The sequence below is a fragment of the Myotis yumanensis genome, unplaced genomic scaffold (genome assembly GCF_028538775.1).
Source record: "Myotis yumanensis isolate MYYU_CA2020_CCGP unplaced genomic scaffold, mMyoYum1.0.hap1 SCAF_2, whole genome shotgun sequence".
NCBI lineage: Eukaryota > Metazoa > Chordata > Mammalia > Chiroptera > Vespertilionidae > Myotis > Myotis yumanensis.
In genome coordinates this window covers 182,087,048-182,100,431 of record NW_027223753.1, presented here as the reverse complement: position 1 = coordinate 182,100,431, position 13,384 = coordinate 182,087,048, and the positions used below count along the sequence as shown (strand labels likewise).

Below are 13,384 nucleotides of genomic sequence, written 5' to 3'. Positions count from 1 at the left end.
TTTTTGTGTGTGTGTTTTTGTTTGTTTGTTTTCTGGAACCAGGCACAGCCAGCAGTAGCCAGCAAACTGCATCATGTTGCTGCTAGACCTCTATTCAGCTTCCCCTCTTTGATCCAATCTCTAACTGCCTAGGTTCTATCTCCTCATTTCCAAATCAGAAACAGAAAATACACAAGAAACCATGAAAAGGTGGGAAGCACTCCATATGTGATAACTCCTGTGACCTAACATCTAGGTCAGGAGAGCAAGGGTTAACGATTTCCCAATTTTATTATTAGAAAACAACTGAAAAATAAGTAAATCCAGAAATACAGCACTGGTCTTCTGCCTATTTGTCTAATTAGCCTCATAAAATAACATGATCTTGTTGAAATCTGGCATGAAGACTTTTATTGTAAATTAATGGTTGCATATTTTCACAACCACCACCAAACAGATAAGACACAGCCACACAGTTTATTTGCTATCTTATAACACACACACACACACGACTTTCTCTAAAACTCGAAACTGCAAATCATTCCAATGTTCATTCCCTTCAAGTATAAGATGGAAAACTTCTCGGGGGAATGCCTCTCAGGAGGATTGTGTTGCTGCTGTGTGATCTGCAGATGGCCAATTATTCCAGTTATGAATCCATACTAGTCTCCTGGAAGTAAAGCACAAACTAGATATTTTATCTGTCTCTTAGTTTGTTTCTCTTATGATATAGCTTAAGGTTTATTTCCATATGTCCATGTTCTTGAAATGCTTTGGAAATTAAATAGTCTCAGTATAGATAAATTATGAATACAAAAGAATTGAAATAATTAAAATTATGTGAAATAGGAAATTAGTTCTCATATAACCAATTATTCTTTGAAAATAGACTTAAGAAAATAGTTGTCAATATCTGAATATTACCACTGCTGTTGTACATTTCTTTTTTTTTTACTTAAAATGACAAATTTACAAATATAAATTCTGTGAGATAAACCTGTGCCAAAGAAAGTCCTGTCTCTCGAGAAGAAAGGATCATACTACAAAAATGTCTTTAGAGAAGATGTTATAATGATGCCATCATCTGCCTGAAACACAGGAATGGGCTTTTTCTTCAGAAGTAATTATATCAATGTGTTTTTAAAACAAAAGAAATATTTATGAAAATATATCCTCATAATTCTGTAAATAATCAACTCAATTATAAGACTCACCACATTTCAGTGAATAATATAATTAAGTGTTGTGCTTATGTGAAGGTAAATATGACTACTTGTACAATGCCTTAACTAATAATTAAAATAATGATTACTAGGGAACATGGCAGGTTGCTTTAGCTGAAGAGAGGACCAATGAAATAAAATGAGACCATCTGTGTTTTCATTCTTAAGATGTTTGTGATTACAAGTTTCAGATCATGAGTTTTAGGCTTATGATGACACAAAAGAAAATTATTAGCTTCAACATCGGGATGATCATTCATCCCAAAACAGTCACTGAGTCTCTCCTCTTTCACTATGCAGTGTGCTAAACCATGGGGACACAAAAGTGAATTGGCCCTCAAGAAGTTTACATTCTGTTCAGTGAGCTGGAAATAAAAAAGAAAATTAGAACAGAGCAGTGTCTGCTAAATGTGTAAACAAGGGTTTATGTTGGGGCACATACAGGGAATAAGCTTCCCAGAGTACCTGACATGTAAGAGGTGAGGAAAATGGCATCAGTCCGTTTTTACACCTACAATTTATACTGGTTTAAGAGGAGGTAAGAAATATGATATAATTTTTAAAAATAGTAACTTTCATTTTAACTATAGAATAACTATCACTAATAAAAATCCTATCTGTGTATATGCATTTATATATGTGTGTATATATGTATATATACAGAGATAGATAGTGTGCCAAGGAGCTCTGAGAAGATTGCATGGCACAAAGCACATGTAAGTGTTAAGTATTTCCTTTTTTAATAACAACCTAAACAACACAGAACTGAACTTGACTAGTTTGAGGGGAGATAGTGATATTTGTAACCAGCAGTCTATGAGATACTGAAATAATAAAGGATCAGTTAGCTATATTTACAAGGACAACAAAATAACGATAGCCAATTTAGTGCACTGGTCAGTTCGGGGAAATAACTATAAATTTAGTGAACTAAAATAAGAGTGAAACATCTGTTCCAGTTATTTAATGGTCTGATTTCTGTCAAACTGGCAGTCCTCTGGAGAAAATCAAACAAAATACATAATCTGGGATAACATCACTGACAGCAACTTGTTCATTAGGTATTCGGATCTTCTTCATAAAAGTGCAACACAAAATATGTTTTTAAAATCTCTGCTTTTTAAGGTCTCTGATTGCTTGGTTCTCTGGAAAATGGATGTATTTGCACTTTATATTTGTCAATCATTTGCTGTAATCTGTATATCTATAATAATAAAAGTGTAATATGCTAATTAGACCAGACATCCCTCTGGACATCCCTCCGGACGACCTTCCGGACAAAGCCAGGGCTGTGAGGGAAGCCCAGGTCCCAGGTCCTGGGTGCCAGAAGGAAGCCGGTGCTGGCAGCCAAGGGAAGGAAGGCCTACTCTTGCACAAATTTTGTGCATCAGGCTTCTAGTCTATAGTAATTAAAGGGTAATATGCTAATTAGACCGGACGTCATTTAGGATGTCCTTCCTGATGAAGCTGGGGCTAGAGGAAAACCATCCAGGTCCCAGGTGCCTGTGGGTGGCCCAAGGGAAGCCAGTCTGGGTCCCAGGTGCCTGCCGTTGCCAGAGGAGGGATGTCTGGGTCCTGGGTGCCGAAGGGAAGCCAATGCTGGCAATTGGGGGAAGGAAGGCCTATTCTTGCATGAATTTCCATGAATTGGGCCTCTAGTATATATAAAAGCCTAATATGCTAAGTGTCCATCCAACCATTCAACCAGTCGCTATAATGTGCGCTGACCACCAGGGGACAGAACCTCTGACTAGTAGATTAGCTTGCTGCTGGGGTCCAGCCGATCGGGACTGGGCGAGATGGGCTGGACACACCCTGAAGCCCCCCTGTGGTCTCTTCCTAGCCCCCATCTGCACTAGTGGGGTCCCTTGGCCTGGTCTGCACCCTCTCAATCTGGAGAGCCGGTTTCAGCCCGATCCCCACAGGCCAGGTCAAGGGATCCCACCAGTGCACGAATCTGAGCACTGACTGAGCCTCTAGTTATTTATAATAGTTGAAAACCTAGAAAAAAAAGAAGTCAAATCAGTTAGCGATTAAAGTATTTATCTGTTGTTGAAATAAAGTGTTGTCAATGTAATTTTGATCATTAAATCACCAGATTTATTTTTGAGGAAAAGACAAAAGCAAAAAGAAACGCTCTCAATCCAATTGAAAAACTTGCTATATAGTGTCTTCATATGCATAGACTGGTTACCCTTTTTGAAGAAAACTATTGATTTTGGGTTTATTGATATAGTCAAAGGCTCTGTCACCTTTAATTCTGGGAAAAAGTGCTTTCTACATCTTGTTAGCTATAAAAATTATGTAAAAGATACAATGATTTATACCAGTTGCTTATGTGATGCTCAAATGAGTCACCTTGGGGTCCTAGACTACAGATACTGATTCAGAAGGTCTGGGATGGGACTTGAGATTCTGCATTTGCAATGAGTTCCTAGGTCATGCTGATGCTATTTGTCCAGGGACTACACATTGAAGAGAAGTGATCTATAGGATCTATGCTTACACTACTATGCCTCATGGATCTCATGCTAACACACACACACACACACACACACACACACACACAGAGTCAGTTGCTGAGGGTTGAGTTATACAGAAATGATGCTGTCCTTGCCAATGGAGACATATTCTCATCAGTGATCCACAAAAGACTTTTTTACCGAACATTTTTTTACATTATCTCATCTTAATGATGCCTTAATTCTGCAGATCCCAGTATCTAAGATATCTAGTTTCTGAAGGTAAATGGCATTTGCTGTATACACTAATTTTCCAGTTGAGTTTAAAATAATTCCATCTTGCCACACACAAAAAGTGCTTGCAGCTAAGAGTGACTGCTTTCTTTACACACAACCAGATGTGATTGAAGTGGGCATCAACAGTTTGAAAAGCTTAATGCAAAAGCTGTTAAATATGTCCAATTAGAAAGCATTTTACTTATTTTTATCCTCATTACTTCTAAGTTTCACCAACTGTGGTTCAGGCTCTGGGCCTCTTGAGCTAATGTACTCTTTATTTCAGTAAATTAGCATAATGAAGACCCTTCAGTGTCACCTTGGTTGTTCCAGTGTTGTAGATGGGATGACAACATTATTATAATAAAATCATTTATATGTAACATTTCAAACAGTGAGGCAGCAATGGAGTCAAACTTGGGACTCTCCAGCCAATTTTGTCTTTCTTTTTTTAATATATTTTTATTGATTTCAGAGAGGATGGGAGGGGGAGAGAAAGATAGATGCAACAATGGTGAGAGAGAATCATTGACCGACTGCCTCCTGTATACCCCCCGACTAGGGATCAAGCCTGCAACCCGGGCATGTGCCCTGACTGGAAATCAAACCGTGATACTCAACCACTGAGCCATATTAGCCCTGCCAATTGCATCTTTCTATAGATGCATGTGACATTGTATCAGGGACAGGATTATTGAAGAGATGGATCAATTTGGATCTTTATCTGAGTTACAAAGAGTGTATAAGGTGAAGAGAGAACTACCTATCTGCTGAAATAAAAGTTAGTGTCAATCAGTCTTTATTGAGCATACACAACATGCAGGGTTTGCTATAATTGCTGCAACCTGCAAGTTAGAGTGCTAGAATGTAAGGTCAAAATCTTTTCTATATGTACACTTTTCATCAAGGCATATAATCTTCCTGATTTTCATCTCATACCCAATGGATTCTTAAAGTTAATTAATGTGTCTTAATATAGAACAAAAATTGCACATGTGTTTGATTTAATGTAAGAAAATATAATCATTCTCTAAGCTTTTCTTCAATAAACAAGTTTTTAAGAAAAAACAACACCCTCTGTCTATAATTTAATCTTAGTGTTCTATAAAGTCCTGCTTTTAGTATCAGCTCTCAGAAGTGAATTGTTTGTCAAATTTCTATGAAGCTGAAGGTGAAAAATTAATGAGCCATTTCCGATATTTCAAAATGAATGCAAGTCTGTTAGTTATGCAGCACAACAAATCAAGATTTGTCTGTGTTTGAGTATGGTCTAAGGTTCCCTGATATTTAACTTTTGAATGCATTGTTTCTTATGTTTAATGGAGCATTTTAGAGGGAAAAAGAATGCAGTTATTGATTTTTTACTAACAGATAAATATATCTCAAAGATGGTTTTAGTAATCGAAATATTTTTTTTACACACAAAACATAATTTCAGAGCAAGGATAATCAGTGAGAATTGCTGGAGACACCTGGATTTTGAAAACCTATGTAAAGTGTCTGCTGTGGGAGAGCAATTAGCTGGGGAGAAAGCATCCACATATAGCAAGCATGAGGTTAATAAAATTATAATTTATTCTTTGGTTGTACCTGTGATCTATTTTCTAGGCATTCAGTAAAATAAAGGCATTGAAACTACCTTTCAAAGAATTATTGATTCCTTCTTTTGTTTTCCCAGTAATTATTGAGCTCCTCTTATGTTCCTCACAATCTGCTTGGCTTTGAGTATCATACAATGAGGAAGATGACTTGATTCTTTGCCTTCAAGGAATTTAGCCTTTAGAGGGAAAACAGAAGTGTTTATTATGACATGTTAATGTTAATTAGAAATGGTTAGCATTACAAAAAAGGTACAGATATATCACATAAATAGGAGGTGTCAGAGAAAGCTTACAGAAGGTGACTTGTAAGTTAGAGTCTGACATGTGTGATGCAGGAGAAAAGCAGGTGAAGTGGATGGATGGGCTTACGCAAGAACATGGAAGATGTAAATCACAGAATATGTAGGGGGACAGCTAGTTTTAGGATAAGATGCATGAAGAGGAATGATGGGAAATAATGTTGGAAATATAGGTCGGGGATTGTGAAGGGCCTTGAATGGCAAGGTAGAGTTCTGTATTTGAACTGGGGAGAGGTGAAATCATGCAGCTTTCCAAGAACTTTCATTTTGTGTTGGTAATGTGTCAGCACCTAACATCTATGAAACCTTCAAAATAACAGATATCATTTATCATTTCTGATAAATGCTACAGTAGTCACCTCATTTCCAGGGGCGATGTTCCAAGATCCCCAGTGGATTCCCCAAACTGCAGATACTACCAAACCCTATATATAATTGGTTTTTTTTTCCTATACCTACATGCCCATGATAAAGTTTAATTTATAACTTCAGAATAGTAAGGGATTGATAACAATAACAATCATGTAATAGAACCATTATAACAATATACTGTAAGAAAAGTTACGTGAATGTGGTCTCTCTCTCTGTGATGCCTGAGAGAGCTGGGAGGTTACTGAGAGACGGGTAGCATACAAGTGTGGAGATGCTGGACAAAGTGTTGATTTACCTCTCAGGCTGAATAGAGCAGAATGGAGAGAGATTTCATTATGCTACTCAGAATGATGCTCAATTTAAAAATTATATTTTTTTTATTTCTGGAATTTTATTTTTTAAAAAATGTTATTGATATCAGAGAGAAAGGGAGAGGGACTGAGAGAGAATCACTGGGATCAGAGACTGCGACCCTGGCATGTTCCCTGACCGGGAATTCAACTGTGACCTCCTGGTTCATGGGTCGATGCTTAACCACTAAGCCACGCCAGCCTGGCATGGATTTTTCCATTTAATATTTTCAGACCTCAGTTAACTGTGGGTAACTGAAACCCTGAAAAGTAAAAGTGCTGATAAGGAGGGGCTACAACATTTCATTGTCTGGTGTACACTAAAAGTTTCAAAGGCAGTGGCTGAGGGAGAAAATACACGCTGGGCGAAGCAGAGGCGGTGGCTATCAAAGGCTTTCCGCTCTGTGCACACTGTGGATGCCTTGAGATTTTTATCACTGTGACTCCAGGTATAGCCTAGAGCAGCAGACCTAGGGCTGCTCACCTGTGGCTGAGAGCAATTTCCTTGTGGTCTGAAAATCCCCTTTCGTTTATCTCAGCAAGCTATATTGCTACTAGCATCTTCTGTGTGAACCAGGACCTGGCTCATGGCCATACAACCTGTACAGTCTCCAGGACCCCCGCTTAGAAGGACCCACACCTAATTTAATGCTCTGCTATTGCCATATTGAAACTCTCCATACTTTTTGAACAAGTAAATGGTTAGGAAGCAGTGAGCTGCGCTGTGATCAAAATGCACTGCCATACATCCATATAAAAGGGGTTACTGAATTATGAGAGCAGCAGAGCGCTTATATAACAAAACCGATTCGAAGCTTGAATCTTCATTATTTTTCTTCTTCAAAGCCATGGCTTCTATGGTTGCCACAGGGCTAAGCTAAATATCATTTCTTAGCCTTGTGGTTTTGCAGTTGATAAATTAAGGAAAAACTTCTGTAACATATTTTCTCATTTATAATCTGCCTCCCGGAGCCTGGGTACCAGTATGGTTGAGTTCTGCACCCCCTGCAGTCCTTTCAAATTAAATTCTGAGAAAAACTTTAGCAATTATTTTCCCTAATAAAAGTTCTGAAAAATGGAGTCCTCTGTTCGCAAACATTATTGGCTGCTGGTAAAGTCATTCCGTTGTGTATTTTATTTTCTGAGTCAAGATAATATATAAACTGAATAAGGTATCTTTTAATTCTATCATTACACACAGTTTTTTCTCTTTACCCTGAGTACTTGTGTATTTTTTCCCTTATTTGTGCTATCATGGCTGTTTTTCCTTTTTATTTGTGTTTAATTTTTGTTTTCTCAAACTTAGAGATGAATATAGTAAAATATTCCTGCAAAGCTTAATTCATAAAAATATGTCACCTTCTCCCATACTTCCTTGTGTCCTTTCCTATCGCCCAAAGGTAAACACTCAATTGCTTTCAACATTTTTAGTTTTTTTTTTTTTTATATTTGCCTCTCGGTCTGAAGAGCATTTTAAAGAGTTGAATTCATGTTTCAATTTTATTTATTATATTGACTTACCACTATGGACGACAAAGATTTAATTTTATCTCTCAAGTATCCTCACCCTTGCCTTTTTTTGTCTATTTTTCCTATAGAATGTTGCTTTTGTGTTACAAGGTCATAGTTTATATTGCTACGACTATGTCAATACTATTCACATTGTATGATGATTATATTTCTTTCTTGAAAATCTTTTTACTCCCTTTGCAGCTAATAGTTGCCTCATCTCATAGATTTTTTAAATTTTTCTTTGTATTTAGAAACTCTCTGATCTTACTGTACATGTTCTCCCAATAGAGCAACACATACCTAGTATTTCCATTGTTTTCGTCTTCCTGGAGACCCCCCCCCCCCACATCCCTGAGCCTCTGGACTCCTACTCCTCTCCTCACTAGGTCTGCTGCCCCTGTGCCATTTTAGCATTGTTCTTGGATGAGAGTGCCCTTAAGAGTGGCAGAATTAATTAAGTTGATTTGAAGGTCTTTGTATGGGTGGAATTTATTGACGGATAGGTTTTAACATAGGGTGTCTTGGATGAGTGGCTTTATTGGTAGACTTCAGATTTTAATCATTTTTATATATTCTCTGTTGACCTAGTCATGTTTACCAGAAGTGTATTTTCTGTTGTTCTAACTGGAAGAAAAGGTTCTGGGCATCAAGAGAGTAAAACATCGGAAGAGCCTCAGCAATAGTAACATCATCCCATTGAAGTATTCGGCTCACCATTCTCTTTATCTGGTGTCTCTCTGCTGGCATCCTGCCTTCCGTTTTCTGCTGGAGTGAAGGAGGGAGGAACAGGCACTGTTCACATCCACAGGGTGACTGAGAGGGCAGAAGGAGAGACCCCCCAATCAGAATTTCATCAAGTCCTCCTTTGCCCCGACTTCACTAGGTAGCAGGTATTGTCAATCCCTACACCTTTCTGGGTTCTGTGGTACAAACTGCATTGCTTTTCAGCATCCCCCCTCTGCAGGCTTAGGTTTTGGTCTCCTTGGTCTGTTATCAACTATTCATCTGCTTTACAGCTTGTAGAATCTTACTGTTATTGTCTTTTTTAGTCTCTTAGACCATGTGGATTAGTGCTTTTTAAATTCCTTTATTGTCATTTCCGAATGGAGGTAAATGCGCACGCGCGCACGCGTGTGTGTGTGTGTGTGTGTGTGTGTGTGTGTGTACACAATCTGCTATCATTTACTAACATGCATAATAGTATTTGGACTGAATTCTTATTAAATACTGCAAATCATTTTTAATAAGTAGAGTGTAAATAATGAATAAACAAATGAACAAAATAAACCTGCCACTCATAGTTTAAATACTTATTACAGAAAATTTTTCTTCCAGTGTTTTTTATTTTCCTGATTTTTTTATTTTTTTTAATCTTTATACATAGGTCCTCCTTTTTGCCCATTAACCTCTTCCAGTCCTTTCCTACTCACCCAAGGCCCTCACCACCCCATTGTCTGTGTCCATGGGTTATGCATATATGCATACAAGTTCATTGGTTGATCTCTTCCCATTTCTCTTGACAAAGGATTCTGTATCTTTCTCTCTTGAATACAGTTGGAAGCTTTAGGCAAAACCGATGGAACCTCACCTCTCTGCTAGTGCAGCCCATCTCAGCGGCACTCGTGGCAAAACTGATCTCTTCGTCCAAAGATGGGGCCAAAAATGGTGTCTGTCGCCCTCTAGAACTCCCACCCAGTGGTAATGTATTTGTAATGTCTGTCTGTGTGTCTTATAATTTTATCAGTACTGTGTTCATTTTTAATCTCTTAAATTTATGTGATTAGGATTGTGTTTTAAAAAAAAATTTATTTTTTTATGAGGTGCAGCCTTTACCTTCTTTGTCCCTTTAAGGGATATTTTTGGAAGGTAATTTTGATAAAGACTGAGAGTTGACCAAACTCAGAGACTGAAAAAAAAGAGGGAACACATTTTGGACTGCAATAAAGAAAAGCAGCTTTGCACATAAAGCATTTTGTAAGTTTCATGAAAATCTGCTTAACATAGCTTCCCGGTTTCAGCTTCAGCAGGTTTGTTGCCTGCCAAGATTCAGAGGATAGCAGTCAGCTATCTGGGGTATGAAGTCCTTTAGTAGAAAGCATTAAAGCCTAATTCCTGCAATTGACTAAAAAATCCCTCTGTCTTTACACATCATTGCCCGAGAGATGCTTCCTGTACTGCAGTGCAGTTTGTCAGGCCTTGTTGGACCACATAGGATAAAACCGAATAAATTAAACTACCTGTAGCGGTGAAAGCGCTGCTGCCTCTTGTTTCTGCCTCCAGCCTCAGCATTAGAATTCTAGAGAGGAGGTTCTCTTTACATACCGTTAAATTTGTATCTAGTCGCTGTGAAATTCAACTTGTGGGGCTCTGTTTTGTGTCCAGACCTGGAGGCTTAACTACCCTTGTTGTATTTCATCTGTTTATCTCTTGGCAACAAAAGCATTAAAAAGATGTTTCAAAGAAGCCTAAAAAATCTGAATACATTCAGAATTTCCCTCTGGTACAGATATAGCTTTTCAAAGGCCTATAGATTGAGAGCCTCCTAAACTGATTATTGATTGAGCAAAGTGGGAAATATAGACAACAATGATAAGCCTATGTCTTCAAAGTGGAATGAAGAAGCCCTTGAATTGTGTTGTGTGTGTGTGTGTGTGTGTGTGTGTGTGTGTGTTTCTGTCTTCTATTCTGAGCCCACAAATTCATTATGGGCTCAATTTGTTAAAATCTATAAATGACAATGTAATAATACTTTAGTTGTAAGGAAAGCACCGGGCTTCATAAAAGACTAGATTGAAGCTCAGATTTAATCAATTGATTAATTCAACAAATATTCAGACCCCCGATATGTTCCTGCCATGCTCTGTCCTCGGTGAGGTGACAGCCCCCTCGCCAGCACCCTGCACCGCCTCCCTACCAAGAGCTCTGTGTCTGCACCTACAGAAGGATATCGAAGGTTCTAGTATCTCACGTTGTTCTGAGAATTAAATCATGACGGACATCTGAGTACTTTTGTATCCTGTAAAATGTTATGTTAGCAGCTGTCTTCCTCATCCAATAACCGTATCAGTGTGCTCCATAATATGTCAAATGTCTGCATAATGATGCCATAGCTAAGCAACATGACAATCTACAGTTTTATCTCTGCAATAATTTAGCCACATACATGGCCAAGAAGACATAGTGAAGCTTAGAAGACATAGTGATATGTATACTGAAACCTGCTTATAACTCTAGTGTTAAAGAAGCAATGAGATAGGCCTGCGTTAGAGCTATAACTCGTTTGGATCATTGAGAAGTTTACCAGTTAAAGCCTGTGGCAGAGACCACCACACTGTCCTTCTTCAATAAGATAGAGAGCAGTTTGCTACAGCCAGATAATAAAGGAAGGAAGACTCACCCTCTTCAGATCTTTCTCAGAAGGAAAAGCAAAATCTCAGAAGGAAGAGCAAACATCAGAATACTTTATTAGCATATTCTTTAAAAAAACAATCTGTCATTACCTAGGAAACAGTAAGCATATTTACAATCATCTATTTTTTTTTCAGGGATCCTCTGGACCTGTTAGGCCAAATATTGATTGTCTTGACATTTCATTTCAGCCACAGTAGTACATAATGCCCCCCTTCACAGTGCCATTTTAAGTTGTAAGGCAATAATGACAATTAAATTATAGGAGCATTTTATAAATCTCTTTTGAATCAGAATGCAGATTCTCTATAACTAGAAATATTAAGGCCACCTGGGTTTAAATAGTCTACAGATTAACTTGACATTTCATTCCTTGACATTTTACAGATCCCAACCAGGTATCTGTGACCCTTCAGGCTTTCAGAGCTTTCTGTCTACACTACATAAGCTGTTCTTTCTTTGTTTTTTTTAAAGATTTTTAAATTCATTTTCAGAGAGAGAAGAAGAGAGAGGGAGAGAAATACTAATGTGAGAGAGAAACATAGATGTGAGAGTTAAACATCAATCAGCTTCCTCCTGCACACCCCTTACCGGGGATCGAGCCAAAACTTGGGCATGTGCCCTGACTGGAAAAATATTTTATGAATCACTTTTGGTGAATATAAGAATGACTATTTCTAAGTTGCATAAAACTTAATGTCATCAGTGATGATGTGATAAGTTTTACATAAGTAAATTTGGGTCATTTCTCCTCATAGGGATGGATGTACATATAATGTATATACATATATACCTACATATATATGTAGTACTATTTTACTATTCAAAATTTTATATATATATACATTTATATATACATATATAATATATTTTCAAAATTTTATATATATATACATTTATATATACATATATATGTATATATTACTGAAAATTCCATTTATTAGAATATAATGTCTACAGACAATATTATTTATATTTTTTACATATTTCAAAGATTTATATTTCTAATTTCTGAAAAGCTACTTGAAAGTACTTATTATCATTTCTTGAGCAGAGATTTAAAGTGATGTATTGAACATATTATCCACAAATTGTTGCTATACTAAAATTTATTGGCAAGTAGCACATTTTAGCTTTTCAGGAAATATCCGTTAACTAAAAATGTTAATACAGTTGAATCCAGCATTGTTGTTGTGTGTTTTTGTTTGTTTGTTTGTTTTTGTTTGGTTTTTGGTTATATATGAGACCAATCAATCTGTCCAGAGTAGCCTCAAGAGAAAATTCCTCAGGAGATATAAAAAAAAATAAGCTAAAAAAATAGAAAACTTGTTTTATTTATTTTTCAAATGTATTTTATTGATTTTTTTACAGAGAGGAAGGGAGAGGGATAGAAAGCTAGAGACATCGATGAGAGAGAAACATCGATCCGCTGCCTCCTGCACACCCCCTACTGGGAATGTGCCCGCAACCAAGGTACATGCCCTTGACTGGAATCGAACCTGGGACCCTTCAGTCCGCAGGCCGATGCTCTACCACGGAGCCAAACCAGTTAGGGCAAAAAACTTGTTTTAGAGAAGGGTTGGCTTTAATAGATTTTGGCCATCAACATGTAAGAAAATATCCAGAACATGACTTACAAATTTAATTTGTTCAGACAGCTTGTATATAGCATGCATTTGGCTATGGTGGCCACTCTTTATACAAACAATTTCAGTGAATGACGGTGTTGTGACAAATACAAGCTAGGTGTTAAGAGTCACTGGACCATGTGGTGGTGACACCCCATTGTCTGGATCTTCAAGCAGTCAGCTGCACAGTGAACCTAGGAGTCTGAGCTGGAAGCTGATAACAGAGTTTTCGTGGAACTAAAGATCAGCCTTCATGAGCTGCCAGCCTGAAGTC

At 37.5% G+C, this 13,384-nt stretch overlaps 1 protein-coding gene across 1 annotated transcript in view; it reads left to right on the top strand.

The window, feature by feature from the left end:
- NAALADL2 (N-acetylated alpha-linked acidic dipeptidase like 2) overlaps window positions 1-13,384 on the top strand; it is a 796,115-nt gene that overhangs the window by 473,856 nt on the left and 308,875 nt on the right. Inside the window, exon 6 of the mRNA XM_070403625.1 lies at window positions 9,629-9,772. Coding sequence (XP_070259726.1) covers window positions 9,629-9,772 — 144 coding nt within the window. The remainder of the gene's footprint in view (window positions 1-9,628; window positions 9,773-13,384) is intronic.